Here is a 20635-nt window from a genome sequence, read left to right as displayed (position 1 = left end):
TATGTTCTCTCCACTTTGTTGAAAATGTTCTGTGCTCCCTTCTTATGTACGCACTTAACTACAGTTACCTGCCATGATGTTAAAGTGATTCCAGACTTTCACTGAAATTATGAAGGTATGTTACAATGCAAAATACAATGGCCACAAACTCCAAAAGCCCCCAGGGCCACTGGTTCGAGAGACCTATTGGCACTTTCAAATGTTTGCAAACCAGTTGTAATCACTGCTCCAACATCATACAACAGAGGAAATTACTTCAGAGGGAGACTTACTGGATATTTAAATGTGATGCTTTGGTGTATCAATTATCAATTTATTAATAAAATATTAATGAGGAAATAGATTTCAGACCTTTTCTGCAAACTCTCTTACCCCTCTCTTTGTTGTATGTATTTTTAATGTTATGACTATCATTATGATGGTGACTATAACAACTTTTTGTCCACATAGACTTATAAGGAATCACCACATTTTGCTCTGTTTCACTTCTTTTTCCAACCACACTCTAAGTAATCCAATCAGTGATATCCCCTCTTTTTAAAAATATTTTGTAATATTTTTTACTGATATTCCCTAATATAATCAAAGCATTTTAATTATAATCTGGGCCCTGTGCAAGTGTACCTGAAGCAGGTCCAGAGGTACAATCAGTAGGTAAAATCAGTGGTGGGCCTCTTTCACCTTATTGTTATTTTCAACTTTATACAGGTAATAAAAGGTCAGTAAAACCTTGAGTCAGCTCGTGTTATCGCCTTGAACCATCAGTGTCACAACATCTGTTTCAAACAGGCTGAATGAGAAACGTTTCTCCTCTGTGCTAATCGTACTTCTCTGTCCTGAACTGGAAGAGGTCCATTAATGTTCCAGAGGAGTGTATTATTGTATCTATTGTATTATGTATATGGAAAAGTACTTGAGTAATTTTCTCAGATCTCAAATCTTTTTCTCCTACCATTTGAGAGCAAAATGATTCTCAATGTAAAAAACATCCAGTGATTGAGAATGACTAAACTTCAGGAAATGAGAATTTAACAGACGTTCTGCTCTGCTGTTTGCTAAGCAAAGAGAAAAGCTGTCATCACACATTTGCAGAGGTACACACATGTGGTCCACACACATCCAACTTTATTCATAATGCCATCTCTTTAAAATACAGTATGAAGTTTCATGTTCATGGTATAAATGCATTGCATACATCGTAATAAACAGCAAATTATAAAGTGAAGTAGATGGGGAAAAATAGAAATGAAACATAAATTAATGAATTTCTGGCAGTAAAAATAAAAGTTATTTGAGTAAAATGACAGCTAGAGGTGAGAGTTCAACTTATTTATTTCACACTACATCACAGATATACATAGTGAAACCTGTGGTCCACTGATCATCCTATGTCTGTTGCTTTACACTGAAGCTGATGTCCAGTGATGTATAGTCAAACCAGTTGTCGTTGTGAAACTGTCAGAAAAGAGGCTGGTCATTTGTTGCTCCTGATAATTATAATGATTGTTACACATTACATATCCCTGACAATAAAAAAAAAAAAAGGCAAAAAATGTTCTCATGTGGACTCCTCAGTAAACCACTTAAGCACGCTGGCTTTATTCTCTGTCACCCACTTGATGTTGGCTGTGGTCTTTTCTATGGCTTGCTCCAGGGCCAATGTGGCTGAGCCGAAACCAACATGAAGGTTGTCTTCTTTGAATTTCTTCAGCTGGAGAGAGAGAGAGAAAGACACAAACAAACACAAAAACTGAACATCTGCATTTGCCATCTTTCTTTTCCTCCATCACCCTCAGGGGAGTGGAGTGTGTATTTCAGTGTGGTTGTGTCTGTGTGGGCTGCAAACCTCCTGCAACTCAAACTCTGTTGAGAATCTCCTCGTGAGTCCATTGATGAGGTTAGAGAAGGAAAACGATCCTCTTCCATACCTAAAACATAAAGAGGCATAAAGTTCACTTTAAAGATGTAGTCATGTGATCATGGCGAATTCTGTTGATCATGATGAACATCTTTCTGGGAAATTGTGTGAAGTCTCAAGAACAGTTGAAACATTTCTTCAGGCCTCATTGTCTAAGCCTCATGATTATCTTTCTTGCTTCATGATTAGCTAACTCCTCTTCTAGGGCAGGACTGAAGAAATGCTTCACAAACTGGATGAGGAAACGGTAAAAATAGCAGTATGTGCACTTGGAGAAATTACTGCACATCTCTATCTTGAAATCCTCATTATTTTTTACTTTAGCACTCAGTTGAAAACTGCAGTAATGCTGTATATTAAATACTAAATAATAATAATCTGTTTTTAATTAATTTCTTCAACTTGCTGACTGTTTTAACAACAAACCCTCCTCTGAGGAGTGAGCGCTTACTGCTGGAAAATGTAACTCCATTTTGCTCGGACGAAGTTCCAGGCCAGGGGCATCCCCACAACATTTGATGCGATGTACTGGATGGTAGAGGTGGCGTCTTGCTTGCGGATCATAGTCGGGTCTAGGGTGTACTCCAGATACCTGGCTCAACCAAAACATTTCCTTACAAAGAAGTAATTTCCAAAACACAAATTTAATAAATGAAGAAAAAATTAGCTGAAGATCAGTCAATATTTCAAATATTTGGAGCAAGTAAAAAGGGTGAAACATTTGTTACCTTTATGTTCAGGTTACTTACAATTTTAAAAAGTAAACTTAATTGATCTTTAAAGGTGTGTTCAGATGAATGCAAATTCGCTCTAGGCGGCATGGATATAGGTGATGATTGGTCCATGCTAGTAGAAAATATTTATAATAAATAATTGAAGATTGCTGAGATTAGTCTGAGCTGCCACACAAACACACACACACAGTTGGTGTGTATGTTGCTACCTATACCTACTGCTCATGTTTGCACAGAAGAGTCTGGTCACTGAAACACACTCAAACAGTCCAGCAGTTAAATTAGCATGATTAGGACAAGGCAAAAATTAGCTTCTACGAGCCTAATGGCATATTCTCCCTCTTACAAATGAAAAGTTCAATTCATTAGCAACAAGACGCACCTTTGCTCAAATCAATACACTCAGGGTTTCGAATGAAAAAACCTTAGGTAGATATTGTTTTGGAACTGACACTAGTGAGTTAGCTCATTGATTTTCTGACTTTTCCTCTTGTGCTACTCTTAGCACGACACTTCAGCATGTTGCCAATAGAACGTTCAATGTTTTTTTTTTTAAAGATGGAGTGCGGGACTTTTAAATACAGATGAATGTCAGTTAAAATCAAGCTGTTGCCAAACAACTTCACACAATGCTGAATCAGCCTATCAGTGTCATAAATCTCTCTGTATTCTGCAGTTCAGTGTTTTTAAATCTGGTGTCTGTGGCAACTTTTCCGCACTGTGCACCTGTAGTGATGTGTTCTATGTCGACAAGTGAGTTTGCCACAGCTGAAGAGGGTGCTCTGTTGTCTGTGCATTGTAAACATACCTGGAGGCTCAATTAAGCACCGAACAAACAGCCGCATTATTTCTCAGACATTTATTGTGTCCCCCTTGCAACTCAGTAGAACATGCTAAAGATTCCTCGATGATGATGATGATGTGGGTAGGAACCTTCAGCATGTTGTACTGTGTTTCTCAGGGACACATTAAAAGTCCAGGATACAACCAACTGAAACTAGGGGTCTAGAGGATAGATTAAAAAAAATTATCCACTTTATAATTGTTCATTGTTGTACATTGGAAAGGTACACATATAGATAAGTGTCTCATCCACAAAATTCCATGATTGAGGCTATTCCACATATTTGAACCCTGCACGCACCTGTTCAAAAGCCACGGTGTTTTGGTGCAGGCCATGGCTGACCTGAGCCTGGAAGCCTCAGAGGCCAGAGTGGCGTTCTTGAACATTGTCCAGGCAAAGTCCCACTCCTCCACTCCACCAAAAGCTATGGCAATACAGTAAACTGTGCTTTTCAAGTTGGAATGGATCCTGGTCAACATCAAGATAAAGATAAAGTACATCAGAAAATGAATACAAAATTCTGAACAAACAGGTTCACAGCTCTCACAGAGTTGGTTTGTGCATTATTTGCAGTTTTTTCACTGGCTGATTGAGGCAGAAACAGTCCAGCAGTGAAATTTGTGCGATTATGAAATGTTAAAACTAGAAAGAACTGACTTAGACTGCTCTGTACTCACGGGTTGTGACTTGGATTTTCCATCCACTGTTTGTACCAGCTTTTGGTCAACTCCCTGCAGCCCCCAACACCCATACGGCAGGCTATCCCTATAGCATTGACCTGATTATACCTGAAAATTAAGATATTTGAGAAAACTGAAAAACTGCAATATTGAACAACAATACCCGACACGTTTGTTTTAAAACGGTATCTGCTGTTATAAGAATTCTTACTGGTCAGTGTGTCCTGCTGGTACTTTGGTCCAGTTGGCTGTAATTGTCTTGAAGTACTCAAAAAGTGGCTGTACTTGTCTCTTGAGGTATGTCTAAAAATACATCAACAGTAGCTTTTATATCCAGTGGTTTACACACTTCTCCTATTAGTATCAGGATAACTATTAGTATTACTATTGATAGTGAGGCAGTACTAACTTGTAAAGCTCCATAGACCTCAGTGCGGTCAAACATGAGGGTGTAGTAGTTGAGGTTTCTCAGAGCTGACTCCCAGGGGATGTATTCTCTCTCCTTGGACAGGTATTTGGTAGTTGTCAGGGCTAATGTTGTACTGATTATTTTGGCTCTGCACCAAGGAAACAAATCATTCACATGCATTGCAGACACACAATGTCTGAAGTGTTTAAATACTTATGTTTCTGTACCTTGCCAGGTTGAAGGCGTCGTCTATGATCTGTGCTCTGTTGATGATTGGTAAAGCCTGAAAGAAATGTCACACACAAAAAATTGCATGTTCAAATTGACATATATAGGCAATCATGAGGTGAAGCAAACAGAACACATGCGACGTCTGCCAAAAGCCTTGATAACCTTTTTTATTCTTTCCTCATAAAGTCATTGTGTCTGTGGTTTCAAACACATTTATTGGATCCTGGGCTTATGGTTTAAGACCAAATGAAAATGCAAACTCAAACTATAAATGTGCAGAACAGGAAATAGTCCAAAAAATGAATTACTTAAGTAAATAAAATCCTTGCCCTCCAACAGGCCTTACAGTTATCCATTCTGCGCTGTAACAATGCACCAAATCAACCTTTCACTTGTTTGGCCAAATAAACTTAACCTGAACTTGAAGTACAGAATAAAGTGGGCAAGTCTGCAACCTCCATCAAAATGCATATTGTACATCTTACCATTTTCTGTCTTTATCTAAAAGTGGATATAAAGCACAAACAAAACTGTCGCTGCATGGTATCAAAAACATTTGACAGGTGTGAGAACATGCCACTCACCTGATGGTTGGTGTTGAGCAAGGAGAGCAGACGGTTCCAGTTGTCAGGATCATAGTTCACCCTGAAGTATCCAGATACATTGGTGTTGGCCAGCACCCAGTCCTGTCCCGACACCTGCATCTTACTGTTGGTATCTAGTCAAAAATATAAAAGAAAGAGAAGTCAAAGCTTCAAAATATTCAGTTAACACTATGACCAGTGATTGAGTCCATCAACTTGGTAGGACGTTTTACATTACAGGTTGAATGTAGAAGAGCAGAGGGTGTAACTCTGATTGTACCTGTCTTCTGAAGGAGCCAGTACTGTTGCTGCTCCACACCTGTCTTCATCCATGTAATAGGGACAAACCATATGTAACTGAACAGAAATAGACAAAGACAGTGAGACAGTGAGAAAAGTGGAAAAAGGTTGCTTTTTAGTCATGCTAGCATCATGGCAACAGGGATGGCAATGTTAGTCTATTGGTTGGTCTTTCTGTTTGACTATTTAATGGATTACCATGAGTAGACATTAATCGTCCCCAGAAGATGGATCCTTATGATTTTGGTGATCATCTGACATTGACATGCTAACATGCTAAATTAAAATGGTGAACATGTGAAACATTACATCAGTTTAATATCAACGTTCTAACATTGTCCTTTTGCGCATGTTAGCACACACACACTTACATTTTTCTCGAAGCACTGCTGTGCCAAAGTACAGCCTTATAAAGCTGCTAGCATGGCTGTAAACTCTTAGGACTCTATTTCATCAGTCCAAAGTGCATGGTCTTAAGAGCATGGTGCAAATGTTCATATCTACTTTTGCTATTTTAATGGCAAAAAAAACGGTCACTTCACCAGTTAGCGATGTTCAAAAGGGTTCTACTCTGAATTATTCATGGAAGTGTTTTGTGCGTAACATGCAATAAACCAATCAGAGTACCACCTCCCATTTGCTCTAAAAGCCAGGCATGCTTGCACCTTGGCGCATTGCTGTTATAATGGCGCAGTGTTTCACACAGATTCTCTACAGTCTATTTGTGCGAGCTGATTACATATTGTGACTGGCCAGTGATCCCAGTCCTGACACACGCACACAACAGCTCTGTGTATCCTGAGGGGAAAGGAAGGGCTGAGCGAATCAATGAGCTGCACATAGCTCTACAAAGAAACAACAGCACAAATCTCAATTATAGCCATCTTTTATGTTATATTATGAGAAGTGTTAATACATTTTAAGTTCATTATGCATCTGTGGTGGGATAAATTTAGTCTAGGTGATGGATGGGAAACACTGTGGTGGATTGACCAGGTAGTAAGAAAGAACGCTTCTCTGCAGGGCCTCATTTGTGTGTTTCATCTTGTGTAACACACAATATACCACAAAAAATGCTTGACTTCCTGAGGGCCGCTTTGCACCGGGTGGATCATAGTATCATAAATACTGTAGGTCTCAACAAATGTTTGTTAATAAGACTAAGGGCTCTGCTTTTGCCAAGTGTAGTCTCATTAACAAACATTGAGACCTAAAGTATTCACAATATTATGAATCCAAGGTCAGTGTTGTGCATGAACGCGTTCAATGAACGGCGTTCATTGAATATATATATTATTTTAAGTGAACACTGAACTGACGAATCGGTTTACAAATGATGAACATGAACGTGAGCGCCGTTCGTTTTACAACAGTTTTAGCTCACATTCTACAACAGTTTACTGCACGCCGTATGACGTCTCCATAGATACGGCCCAGCTAGACTGGTGCTAGCGGTAGAGACGGTACAGATACATCTAGTACTACTGAAGCCAGTTTGTCTGAGCACTTGAAGCAGTTTTATGAACAGACAAGTGACTAAGACGGATTATATTTATATACAGAGTTTAAATGTAACTAATGTCTGTGATTTTTCAGTGGTATAAAATAATTAATTTAGTTTGGGAGTGGCAATGATTTGGGGCTGGTGATGGATGGGTAGAAGGAGGTGGAAAAAGAGTATCGGACTTCATTTATTTAAAAAAACAGAACAAATGAACGTGAACTAGTTCATTTTTGAAACTGAACTTAGGTCAAAATTTTAAAAAATGAACTATGAACATGAACTAGTTCATTTTCATCTGTATGAACTTACAGGATAAGGTAAAACTGATTCCTACTTGAACTGAGAGGGCCTCTCCACTACAGAGTCTGGATCCAACAGGAAGTGTTTCTGAGTGATACTTCCTGTCCTGGTGTCAATAGTGACCACTGGAAAGCCCATCTGGAGAGTCCAGCGGTTCATGATGTCATGGACAGTGTGTGGTATATGAATACCTGGTGTGTTTTCAACAGCCTGAAAACAAACAAAGGGCAGCAAGAATTTAGAGGAAATACTCACACCCATGGACAACACATCTGTTGTTTTTTTGTTTTTTTTAGCAGAACTGACCTGTTGGAGATGATCCCACAGGTCTGTATACACTGTGTTACTGAAGGCAAATTTGTTTAGGTAAGACTGCGGAGACAGAGCAGTCAGGCACAGACAGTCAGTTATTCACACAGGAAATGAGGTATCTTGAATTTAAAGGAAATCATCTTGAGTAACTGTGAGGGTTACTCACACACCAAACATAGTAACAAAAAGATTTACTTTGATTTGTCATACCCACAAACTCTGTCACCACCAGTGCCACAAACACACGCACACAGTGGCAGTGGTAACTAAGTTATGAGGCCCTATAACAGGGTTAATACTCACACTGAGTCCTCTGGCAAACACGGGCTCAGTGAGAAACTCTGACAGCATCCTGAGCACGGCCGCTCCCTGGAAACAACAAAAACAGAAACCACCAGAATTTAGTGGGTTTGAATTTCTCATAACAGCAAAGTATTTTGCATTCAACCCAAAAGCAAATATTAAAACAAGATGTTGCCCTTATGGCAGAATATGGCTTTGATGTCTGTGATAAATGTTGTTTTTTTTAATTTTGAGAATTTCAATCACATGAGTTCCTTACTCCTAAAAATAAATTTGGCTATATTACCTGTAATTGGTTTTAGACAAATGTGAAAAGGCAAAATTGTAATAAATCCTTTATGTCGGCATCAGATACTGAATAAACTAATGTCAGAGGAGCATACCTTGCTGTAGGAGATGGTGTTAAACATCTCGCTTATCTGGGCAGGCTCATTGACCTCCTCCTCTCGGCGGGACAGCGGGTGAGAGGAGGCCAGGGCGTCCACAGCAAACACCTTGTGCACGTCATACAGGATGATTTGGTCTTTCTGCAGCCAAGCAGAGAGGTGAGTTAGCAGGGGCTTTTTTTTTTTTTTTTTTTAACCAAACCATGTCTGTGAGAGGTTGTGGATCTGTGAAATGCAACTGCACATCTCTTACAAAGAGGTCACAAGGCTCCTCGTTGTTGAGGGGACAAGTACAGCTCTTACCATGTTCCAGGTGGGCTCAGCATAGTCAGCTCCCAGGTATTCCACGTATGACGCAAAGCCCTCGTTCAACCACAGATCATTCCACCATTGCAGAGTCACCAGGTTGCCAAACCACTAAAAATATATATATTTATAGAATAAAGCGATCAAGAGCTCTGTCACAGTAACCAGTAAACCTTCAGTTTGTCTCAGCACATTCTCAGGAAACTAGTCTTTTCACAAACACCGTTTCTGACAGTGCATGAAGCTTTTGGCCAACATTACCACTAAAGTTCCACTCCAAGAAATATAAAAACTGAATCAGCAGGGGCTTAAGAAAATTCCCAACCACTGAATTTCACATCCATTTTTATGGCAGACTTTAAAAACATCTAAAAAGTGAGCAGGGTTAATTTGTCCCCTGGTGATGATCTGTCATCTTTTTGTTTGCAAAGGGAGGTTTAGCAATCTGGCTTAATTATGTATAGCATTCCTGTGACCTAGCTGAGATTGAGTTTGCAACCTCTGTTTCAGCTTACTATAATGTTTTTTTTTTCTTTTTCTCCTGATTACTAAAACTGAAAAGTGATGAGAGCCACTTGGCAGAAATATTATGGCCTACCATGTGTGCAAGTTCATGAGAGATGACCGATATAACTCTCTCTTTGTTTCCAGTGGAAGATTCAATGGGGTCGAAGAGTAGGGCCGTCTCCCTGTATGTGACCAGACCCCAGTTCTCCATCGCCCCGGCATTGAAGTCGGGCAGAGCTATCTGATCTAGACAGAACAAGGACATCAGAAATTCAAAGACAAATTGCGTGTGTTAGAAATGGAAACTACCAAACCTGTAAACCACCCCAATATCATCCATTTCCTTTTGAATGAAAAGGATGTCTCACCAAAGTCATTTTAATGTTACTTTGTATATCAGATAGACTGGTGTTTTTAGCATACATGAGATCCACCAACTGGTGCTTGATTCAATAAAATTTTATTTGTTTGGTTGTCCAACATTTATAAGGTGTACTTGACAGAGATAGTTGGTGAAAAAAGAAGGAATTTGAGGTAGAAATACCCTTGGAAATGTGCAATATATCGGTCGGTTGGTCAGTCTGCCCATCACTTTGGTTCAGACTGAAATATCTCAACAACTACTGGATGGTTTGGAACGTAATTTTGTATACGGTCCCCAGAGGTTGAATCCTCATGACTTTGGATGATCCACTGATTTTTCTTCTAGTGCTGCCATGAGGTTGACATTTGTGGTTGAGTGAAATATCGACAAGATTGGATTGTCCTGAAATTTGATACATTCTTGGATACGGATCGTGAAACCTTTTGCAATTTAACTTGAACTTTTTTACTTTATTTTTCTATGCGGTACCATCATCAGGTTATTTTTTTAAAATTTGCACCATACTTTGATTTATGACCAAATAATTGCAAAATTAATGACATTTCCATCAGTATCAGCCAGTGTTGTGGCAGTGAGGGAAATAGTGGAAAATTGCTGCACCATGTGTAGTCTGGTTTTATCTGCAATTTTACATAATTTTACATACATTTTACATAATTGGCATTATAAGTATACATTTACTGCTGCCTAATAAAACATTTTGACAAACTTTTTCATGTTTTTAAAACAATATTAGGGTTAGGGTTGCAGTTTAAGAGTGATAGCATCTTCTATTTCTGTGTTTTTGGTATACTAAGACGGAAGCAACTTATTTTTATGGATTGTGCCTTAGGGTTTCTGTTGCAAGAGACCAGGCGAGAAGTTGTTAGAAACCAACTCTCCTTAATTCTGCAAACAAAACATTATTCCATGGAATCTTACACAGTTGTCTTATCATGAAACACTGAATTGAAATACAGTAACCTCTCTCAGTATATGGGCTAATTTATAGGCCCGACTTATGGGGTGTTATGCCAAAGGTTTAATATATACCTAACTGTGGCACAAATAATGTCCTATATTGTCGTAAGACAAAAGTAAAAGCTTCACACAGTAATTAAAATATGTTGACAAAAGGGATGAAAACGTGTTATATGTAACACTTTATGACTGACTACTGTAATAGTCACTAAAATATGTTTACTTGTCGATTCAGTCACTTGTACAGACATGACAATTTAATGGAATTAAAATGGAAGGGGGCCCACTGAGGCTGCACTGTGTGGGAGCCAGATTTTTGTGGTGTGTTACAGGCCTCAGCTGTTAGCTGCCAACATGCTAGACAGAGACAATGAATATAAAACATTATCCCTACTAAACATAAGCATAACAGCAATATCATTGTACACTAGCATGGCAAATGTTAGCATTTACCTAGTAGCATTTACCCTGTGTAAGTACAGCCCCACAGAGCTACTAGCATGGCTTTAGACATGTGTTATATGCAATGTTTTCTTTCTAAGTGCAAAGGCTGAATGTTGGGTTATGTAACATAAAGGAAATGACTGATATTTCTGTCTTTACAGAAAAATGTTTGCCACAGCATGCTGATGCTGAGTTGTTCTACCTGACTTGGAGAGTGGATATGTTGCATTGTAGTAATGTTCATAGAACTGAAGGATCGGCCCAGTAACGTTGAGCGCGTAGTCACCCTGTCTTTCATCAATGGCTTTTTTTCGAGCCCAGATTCGAATCTGCAAAGATTTTGAAAGCTTGTAATCCACAACAATGGATCAAAAAACAGAACATCTTTTGTCTTAAGGCTGTTAATTTAATTCTACCATCACAGGAATATACAGTACTATGGATGACGTGACCTCTGACCCTTGCATAACAACTATGATAATACAAACACAAAACTTCTTACCAACAAGTTGTGGTTTTGGTTTGACTGAATGCTAACAAAGTCACTGACAATAAATGCCAACAGATATGTGGACATTCTCTCTGTGGGCTCAAATGTAGTAACTTTGACAGGAATCCCATCAATAACAGAGTCTGCAACATCTGTGCGGGGAGAGAAAGAGACAGACCTTTACACTCTGTTAGCATTAACAGTATCTAGTTGCTGATTTTCTTGTAACATGTCGTCCAAGTTATTAATTATTTACAATGAAACTATCTCATCACACATTAATGAACATGTTTGTTTGAATGTTTGTACCTGACACTTGCTCTGAAAATCACTTTTCTGTTACCACTGATGGTCTTTGTGTTGAAGTTAACTAACATAAAATTTCAATTTCAGTTTGTTTTGTCGTTCTTATTCGATTTTATAATTTGCTTTTGTGCAGACCAAGTTTCCCCAGTGAATTAAGATGCAACAAAAATTCTGAAAAGACTTATTTTTTGTATCTTTAAAACAGACCTTTTTCCCTGCCGTTGGACAGAGCCACAGTGCCTTGTTTGTGGATGATGATGACATTGAAGACAGCTTTCATGGCCGGCTCGTCAAAGCATGGAAAGGTCTTCCTGGCAAACGTTGCTTGCATCTGCGAGGTAGCAACAACTCTGCAAAATGTTGCAATTAAACATTAACACAAAATAGACCAACCAAGTGAAAGTCTCACAAAGAGTAACACTGGAACCATGAAAATTAACTCTCACTGTCAAGAGCAGTTGGATGCTACACCGTTATGCTATGATATATCATTGCTTACTTCTTCACACCATCCTCAACATATTCACTCCTGTAGAAGCCCTCCAGGTCGTCCGCCAGCTCTCCCTGAAATTCAGTGTATAGTACATAGGTCGCTCCCACGGCTAGTCTGCGCTGCAGCTGAAGGACCAGATACTCCGTCTTCACCACAAGCCAAGACCTTTGTATAGCAGGTGCACCGACTTCACCCCGGCCACTCAGTTTGGCATGGTGCCCATGGAAGTTGGTGAGGTTCAGCTTATTGGAGTGGATGATGATGAGGTCTGTTTCCTTCACACACCTGAAGACCACCGCTGAATGTCCAGTGAAGATGTACAGGCCGTCTGTGTTGGGCTCCAGCCGGGGCCACAGGGTCACGTTGTAAGAGACAGGAACAAGGGAGTCTGGAAGTCTGTAGCGATCCCAGGGCTCCTTTAGAGTGGAGGCGGTAGTAGCAGGTTCAGGCATGCTGGTGCTGTCTGCCCCTCCATCTCCAGGCCTGCCTTGATTCTTGGCCCTTTCCTTGTCGTAGGCAATGGACAAAGCTATTATCGTGGCCAAAGCGGTGGCCGCCAGTACAAGCAACCCAAGGCCCACATTTTTACTGACATAGTAGACTTTCCCCATGTCCGTTTCAGGTCAGAGCAGGACTCTAAGGGGTCTCAGTCTGTGATTGTCCAGGACAACAAGTGTCTTCCCTCCTCACTTAATGGTTGAGCGATTAACATGGCAAAAAAGACATTTTCATAACACCTAAGGAGAAATGGAAACATTGGAATAAGTTAGTCATTTAGTCTGCAACTCAGCAGCAATCAGATTCATAAATGTCCAGTAATAGTGCACAGTCTGTGTTGTTGTGTCATGTGTGTGGCCAAAAATAAACAGTCCCATTCATAGAAAAACTGCCTGCACACTGACAAAAAAGTAAAAGAAGCTATAAAGATGATAATAAAGATTTTTATTCATATTTTTTCACTGTGTCACTTAAATGAATATGACCATTTTCATGGTTGTTCCATGCAAGTAACTGCTAAACCCACTGAATGTATTGAACTGATCAAGAGTATGTTTTGCCAATTTCAGCCAGTTAGCCTAGCATAGCACAAAGACTGGAAACAGCTTGCTTGGCTCTGTCCATAGACCACAAAATCCACCCGCCAGAAGAAAAGTTCACTTATTAACATGTTATGTCTGATTTGTTTAACCACATGCTCTCACTGGGGATATATACCAAAACATTCCTTGGTCATGCTTAGTCACCTCTTGGAGCCTCCAGTGGTTATCTGTCGTGACTGCAGCTTTAGAGGTGTTATTGAGCCGATTTTGTTGCCTTTGGACAGAGTCAGCTGTTTTCCCCTGTCTCAGGTCTTACATGCTAAACTAACTAGGTGCTGGTTGTAACATACAGTCATGATAGTGGTATCAAATTAAATCTCAGCAAAAAAGTGAATACATGTATTTCTCAACGCAATGAGTTTTTGTTTTACCAGCATTAATGATATACCTGTGTTAGTAACTGAATACAAAGAACTACTGTTGTTTGTAATGAGTAATGTCTCACTGGACAAGGTAAATTCTTCTTATTAAAACTGCAGCTTTTTAGTACAAAACAGGATCAATGTTTTTTTCTCTTTGTTTTTTCACTGCAGTACCTGCAGCATATTGAAGGATCAAAGATGTATCTACAATATGAAGTCAAAAGCTCAAGTCCCTTCTGTTATTGCTTTTTTCTCTTCGCTTGCTTGAGGTTATTATTATGGTATTACTGTTTTCCTCTCCTTTTTTATTATTGGTCTCTCAGTCTTGTCTGTATGTCCTATGTGTCTTACAGTAGTAGCAGTATTTTCCATTTCACTGCGTCTTCAACTTTTCTCTCTATGTGTCATTTATGTTTAATTATAACCACGGGGGTGGTTACCAGAACACGTTAGCTATCACTTCTGCACAGGCAAGAACAATTTGATAATATAGAAGTTCAAAGTGCAGCATTATAAAAGAGACTCTGGTTAGTTGTCTTCAATAAGCAGTTGTGATCGATAAGCAACATTTACAACAAACATCTTGCCCTGACACTCTTTAATATTCCCAGCAGTCTCACATTTCAAGTAGTCCCAACTCATACACGAAAGGCCATAAATTCTGATCGTGATGTAGGATTGCAACATGAAGTCAATAAAATAATGTCTATTAATCCTGTAATGGATAATCTGTAGAGCCTGCATTTAGTTTAGCAGGAGGCCTGGAATTTATTCTTAATGAAAGAAACTGTGCACTGAAATTAGCTCAAACTTACAAATAAGTCAAAGGTTTTAACCAACAAAGCTTCCCAACTCAGCTAAAACTTTTTTCTCCTGCTCTGTATCAGAATTACTTCACATTATCAGTAACTGCACAGGGATCAGCCTTCGTATCATGGTACTCTGAAAACTCACATACATGAGAGAAGATAACTCATGACATTCCATGCCAAGCTACTTACATTATTTGTCATACAAAATCCTGACTGTGCCAGTTTATTTTTTACTGGAACATCCTTCCTTTCCTTCCTATCTGATGACATGTACAGATGTTTCCTCTAAAAAATCAGCATCTAATCATTTTACGGTACATGTGGGATTATATGAGACAACACCCAGAGTGGTCAGTGACCACAGTTATGTCAGCAGATTCGGTAGTCAGCTGTTCTTAAGCACGCCCTGTTTGTCTTGGTTAGTGGTTTATAAAAAACATTCATATCAGTAATAACTTTTATGAAATCCTTTATAAAAATTGTTTTATAAGAATATTCTCTTAGTGTACAGAAAATATTGTTTATACTGTATATTAACAACAGTATCTTTTGAGTTTTTAACACCACTTATTAATAGGGTGTTCTTTAAATAGGGGTTTATACCGTAAGTTGAAACTTATATTGATTCTGTAGAGGAAAAACTCTTGACTTTGGACTTTGAATGAAGTTACATACTCTTCATGTAATGACAGCTGAGACATCTCCATGATAAGTAAGCAGACTTTATCTACTGATGAAGATTGTGAGTTAGATTGAATGTCCCCAACTCACGTTCCTATTAATGATTTAGTAGCATTTACAATTTCAGCCCTGATGTGACCGTTTAGTAATGTCTTCCTATCTAATAAACTATTATTTCTGCAATGATAAATGTTGATAAGTGATTAATGCAGTGTTCTAACTTTTTGAATTTCTAATGAACCATTAAGACTGGAGTTGTAAATGCTGATAAGTTGCTAATAAATAGATTCTGGTCAGAAGGTAATGAGTCTTTATGATGACATGAGGAGCTACCTAGAACAACAGCATGAACTGGAGGATGATACACGGCAACTAAATTGATTTTATTTATTTTTATCTGTCAGTTAAGCTTTACTCTATTAATGCCCAATTCATCAATGAAGCATGACTAAATGCAATTTCTGCAATAAATGACAAATTATTGATAAATTATTAAAGCCTTTAGCTACAACTTACAAATCCTTTATAAAGTAGACCTATGCCTTTGCCTTAGTGAACAGCACATACAAGTTTATCTTTCCTCCACACACCCACAAAGAATTATTAAGTTGATGATTTATCTACAACACATGGTGCAACAACAACACTTTTATAGTAGGCCACTGCTAAAGATAAGGTTTCCTTCATAGGAACTTAAATTTGGAAAAAAGTTTACCTTAGCTAACTTCTGTTATTAACTTCTACTACATCAGCTACACCTAGTCTACTACAATCTTTTGTTTTATACACTTCCCTTGCATACACATAATTCTCCTTGTGGTAAAAGTACACATTTTAATGCAAAAAAAGGAAATTTGAATTCCTACTATAACCAGAGTTGGTATTTAAGCCTGTTACTTAGGTCAGGTAGTAATAAATGAGACCATCAAACAACAAAATCAACTTGTTTAATAGACCAAACAAGGTGCCGCAGTGATAAGGCATACTTTATCAGGTTTATCTACCATTTTATTGATTTATTCATTTGAAGAAAGACACCCAGGCTGAAAAGATCAATAAGTCCTTCAGGCACACACACAAAAAATGATCTTCCACAGTCATTGCCATGTGAACTCAACACCCTAAGGTACAGAACATCTGGAAATGATGAATCTGCATTTGATTAAACTTTGCAGACCAAGACCACACAGACATGGCCACTCTAGGATTTCTCCATAATATAAAATCTGCTGTCAGCCATCTGTGCTTCTGTTTTCAGACTGGACAGCAAACTGTCCAGTAGAAAAGTTGTAATTATGTAATTTCATGTTTTTCAGGCTGATTATTTTACCCAACAAAGCCATAGGCCATAGAAACCACATATATAAAAATTGTAGATGCCTTTGAATAATCCTCACAAAATGCACTACTTACAAATAAAATAATTTCTTTCAGCTTTTTTGTCCATTTTAAGTAGATTGTTTAAGAATTGTTTATTTTGATCTACTGTCAATAGCTAGAAGTAATTTGAAGTTTCTTAATGTTTTTTTCTGTTCAAGTACAATTTCTAATATAACCAATTGACAATAAAATATTTTAAGTATGTTATTTATCTTAACCACACCAAATAACATGAAATTCAGTGGGACAAAAGCTAAGATAGCAGCTACTGAGTTAGCTTTAGCTGGTATCTTGTATTGTTTTTCTCCATATGGAGCCGCCTCATTTAGTTTTTTCATCATGTAACTTTAGCTTTACTTTTAGCAAATGCTAACCTCCACCATCTCACACAAGTCACAAGCTAGCATTTCCTCGATTCAGCCCTCTTAATTTAGTTGTCTAGTTTAATTTCATGTCTGTCAGAGAGTTCAGTAAAGTGCACTGGAGTGTTATAGTCCACAGATTTCCAAGCCAGAGTGCAATTACTGCATTTTGGCTTCAATTTTAGTTCTGTTTTTTAGCAGGTGTAGTTACTTCAAATTTAAAATTAGTTTGCAAAGAAATTACATTTCTGTGGCTTTACACTTTTTTATACTGTAAAACAGATGTGTATATCTGTGTAAGTTCTTGACAAAATTTTGTTCAAATATATAAAAGTCTTATCTGCATATTGCCTCTGTAGAGCAGTTGTCAGGCTCAGACCGAATGGCTCCCAATACAGACCCGGACATGAGAAAAGGTTCAAAGTCTTTAATACAAAAATAGTTCAGTACACGGGTGGTCAATCAGAATCATGATACACGCAAAAGTATCAAAATCGTCAGACAAAACTCACTGGTCAAAAAGAGGCAAAATCATACAAACGAGGGACTACACAAGAGAATGCTGAAGCGCTCACACAGGGTAGAGACGATCTGGCACAGAAGGGAAGGAAAACACACCTTATATATACTTGTAAAGGGAGAGAATGAGACACAGCTCCAAGGCCGGAAATAGAGGTGGCTGATATCTGAAGACACACTGGAAGGGTGACATGCCAGTAGAAATACTCGGTAAGGTACTGTGTGCATACTCTCAACTTAGCATCTTACTCCATGAAGAGGGGTTTTGGGAGGTCAGACAGCGCAGTCCAGTCTTGAGGTCCTGGTTTAAACACTTCAAATGTCCATTAGTTTGAGGGTGATGGCCCGATGTTAGAATGGCTCCCAGAAGCTGAGAGAAAGCTTTCCAGAATTTCACCATGAACTGTGGCCCGGACAACACATTCCTAGGAAAGTCGTGAACTCGACATCTTTGAGTGAGTCAACAGAACCTCTGCCATTTCTTTGACGAAGGGAAGCTTAGACAATGGAATAAATCGTACCATTTTAGAAAATCTGTCTACCACTGTAAGAACAGTGGTGTTACCTTCAGACAAAGGCAGTCCAGTGACAAAGTCTAGTGAGATGTCGGACCAGGGGTACAGAGGCACAAGAGGAGCGGGAGACTGGAACTAGGAGCACAGAAGGTCTTGTTCTGGGAGCAAGCCGTGCAGGCAGCAATGTACTCGGTGACATCCTTCCTTGTCGAAGACCACCAAAACCTCTCCTTAATCCTAAAAAGGGTTCTGCAAATTCCGGGGTGACGAGAGACGAGAAAAGCATGAGCCCAGGTTATTGCTTGTCCGCTGAGCTCAGGGGGCACAAACAGTCTGTGATGTGGTACTCCCTGTGGTACTTGAATTGCCTCTCTCTCTTTGCTCTCCACATCTCACGTGATGGCTTCCCAGAGACAGGGGCTGGACAGGAAGGGCGAACTAGATTTAGTTTCTGTATCTGCAGAAAACAGTCTCAAAAGGGTGTCTGGTTTTAGATTCTTGGAGCCAGGACAATAAGACAAACAGCCCACCTGGCCTGCCAAGGATTCAAAAATTTGGTGGTCTTGAGATACTCAAAGTTCTTATGATTCGTCCAGACCAGGAAAGGTTGTTCTGCTCCCTCCAACCAGTGTCTCCACTCCTCCAATGCCACCTTAATGGCTAGCAGCTCCCGGTCCCCCACATCATAGATTTGCTCTGTTGGAGACAACTTCTTAGATAAGAAGGCAGAAGGATGCAATTTATTGTCTTTCACTGTCCTCTGAGACACAACCTCGAATCCCCAGAGCAGAGATGTCCACTTCAACCACAAACTGGCGAGAGGTGTTTGGTAGTGATAACACTGGAGCAGAGGTAATACAGTCTTTCAACCGCTGGAACACGGCATTGGCATGGGAGGCCAAGGAGAACTGCTACTTAGAAGAGCTTAGGGCATGCAAAGGAGCAGCTATAGTGCTGAAATTCATAATAAACTTTTGGTAAATGTTAGCATAACCCAAGAATAGTTGTACATCATTCCAAGGGGAGGGAGTGGGCCAGTCCTTTGCTGCCTGGACCTTTTTCTGGGTCCATCCTCATCCCCAGGTCAGTGGCACAGTCATAAGGGCAATGAGGAGGGAGAGAGATTGCCTAAGCCTTGTTGAAGACCTCATTAGACTCTAGACAGAACCCCAGAACAGACGAAAGGTCAGAATACTGGGAGTCCTTAGTAGTGCTCATGGCACTAGGGGATCCTGGTGAGGCAGGCTCTAAAGGTTTCTTGAGGAACTTGTGCTGACAGTCCACTCCCCAGGACAAAATCTTGCCTGTAAACCAGTCAATGTGAAGATTGTGTTTGATGAGCCATGGATACCCCAGGCTGAGCGGATGTTGAGTAGCATGGTGAACTGATCTGTTCCATGTGAGAATCTGGGAAGGTTAAGGTAACTGGGGTGGTGTGATGGGTTACCTTACATAGGAGGCGCCTGTCACTTGCAGTGGGAGTCAATGGCTGAGTGAGGGGCAAGTTAGGAAGCTTCAATTCAGTTGCTAGAGCATAGTCCATGAAATCAGCATCAGCACTGGAGTCCACTAGGGCTGGGTGACTGCGAGAGTGAGACTCAGTCTCAGTCTCTTATCAATCTTTGAAGCTAATGCAATCAGGGTATCCAACTCAGGGGGAAGGTCCAGTGTAAATAATTGATCTTTCAAAGTCTCAGAAAGCTGATTCCACCCACTATGTGCCACTAGTGTGCAAAACTTGCTTCACGACCAGGTGTCAGTTTGAAAAATCTGTGTGAAAGTCTTCACAAACAGGGGCAGGGAATTACATATGGCCGATGTCCGATCCCACTCAGCTGTAGCCCAAGCCTTGGCGCGACCAGACAGATAGGAAATGATGTAAGCTATCTTAGCTCGATCAGAGGGGAATGACGACACTTGAAACTTGAAATGTAGTTCACATTGTGACAAGAACGGTCAGCAATCACCTGACTCACCTGAGAATCTTTCAGAGCTGGCTAACCGGATGTGTGACATTGTCATAACGGAAGTTGACAGAGCCGCGTCCAGAGTAACTGACGGAGCTGCAGCACCCTCAGTGGCAGCAGACAAGACAGCCATACTTTGAATACGATCAATGAGGAAGTTCATTTGAGCAGCAAGTTCTGAACACGCTGTCTCATGCCGCTTTGATGCTTCCTTCATTTCTTCTTCGGAGTAAACCGATCTCTTCCTCCTGGTAGTGGATTCTCTGTCCCTGCGCCTGGAGCACTACACGAACAGGATCTGGGTCTGTGGAGTCCATGTCATGGCCAGATCGTACTGTCAGGCTCACGGACTAAATGGCTCCCAATACAGAACCAGACACGAGAAATGGTTCAAAGTCTTTAATACAAAAATAGTTCAGTACATGGGTGGTCAATCAGAGTCAGGCAAAAGAATCAAAATTGTCAGGCAAAATGGGCAAAACTCACTGGACAAAAACAGGCAAAATCACACAAATGTGAGGGGCCACACGAGAAAATGCTG

The 20635-nt window shown here is 39.7% G+C and overlaps 1 protein-coding gene across 1 annotated transcript; it reads right to left on the bottom strand.

Moving 5' to 3' along the window:
- Positions 1 to 1091: 1091 nt before the first annotated feature.
- Positions 1092 to 13122, bottom strand: LOC111217606 (aminopeptidase N-like). The gene is made up of 20 exons (XM_022739559.1): positions 12403 to 13122; positions 12111 to 12253; positions 11610 to 11749; positions 11310 to 11436; positions 9410 to 9564; positions 8809 to 8922; positions 8503 to 8646; positions 8120 to 8185; positions 7811 to 7876; positions 7539 to 7714; positions 5681 to 5757; positions 5401 to 5534; positions 4813 to 4868; positions 4586 to 4733; positions 4388 to 4479; positions 4174 to 4284; positions 3797 to 3964; positions 2370 to 2510; positions 1847 to 1928; positions 1092 to 1711 (listed from the first exon to the last, which is right to left on the bottom strand). Exons 1-20 carry the CDS (start codon positions 13005 to 13007, stop codon positions 1559 to 1561), a joined length of 2898 nt encoding a protein of 965 aa, XP_022595280.1. The 5' UTR covers positions 13008 to 13122; the 3' UTR covers positions 1092 to 1558.
- Between the last annotated feature and the right edge of the window lie 7513 nt (positions 13123 to 20635).

Source organism: Seriola dumerili, unplaced genomic scaffold (genome assembly GCF_002260705.1).
Source record: "Seriola dumerili isolate Sdu_G_001 unplaced genomic scaffold, Sdu_1.0 BDQW01000003.1, whole genome shotgun sequence".
Classification (NCBI taxonomy): Eukaryota; Metazoa; Chordata; class Actinopteri; order Carangiformes; family Carangidae; genus Seriola; species Seriola dumerili.
The sequence above is the reverse complement of the archived record's forward strand: the minus strand, read 5'-3'. Positions and strand labels throughout refer to the sequence as shown.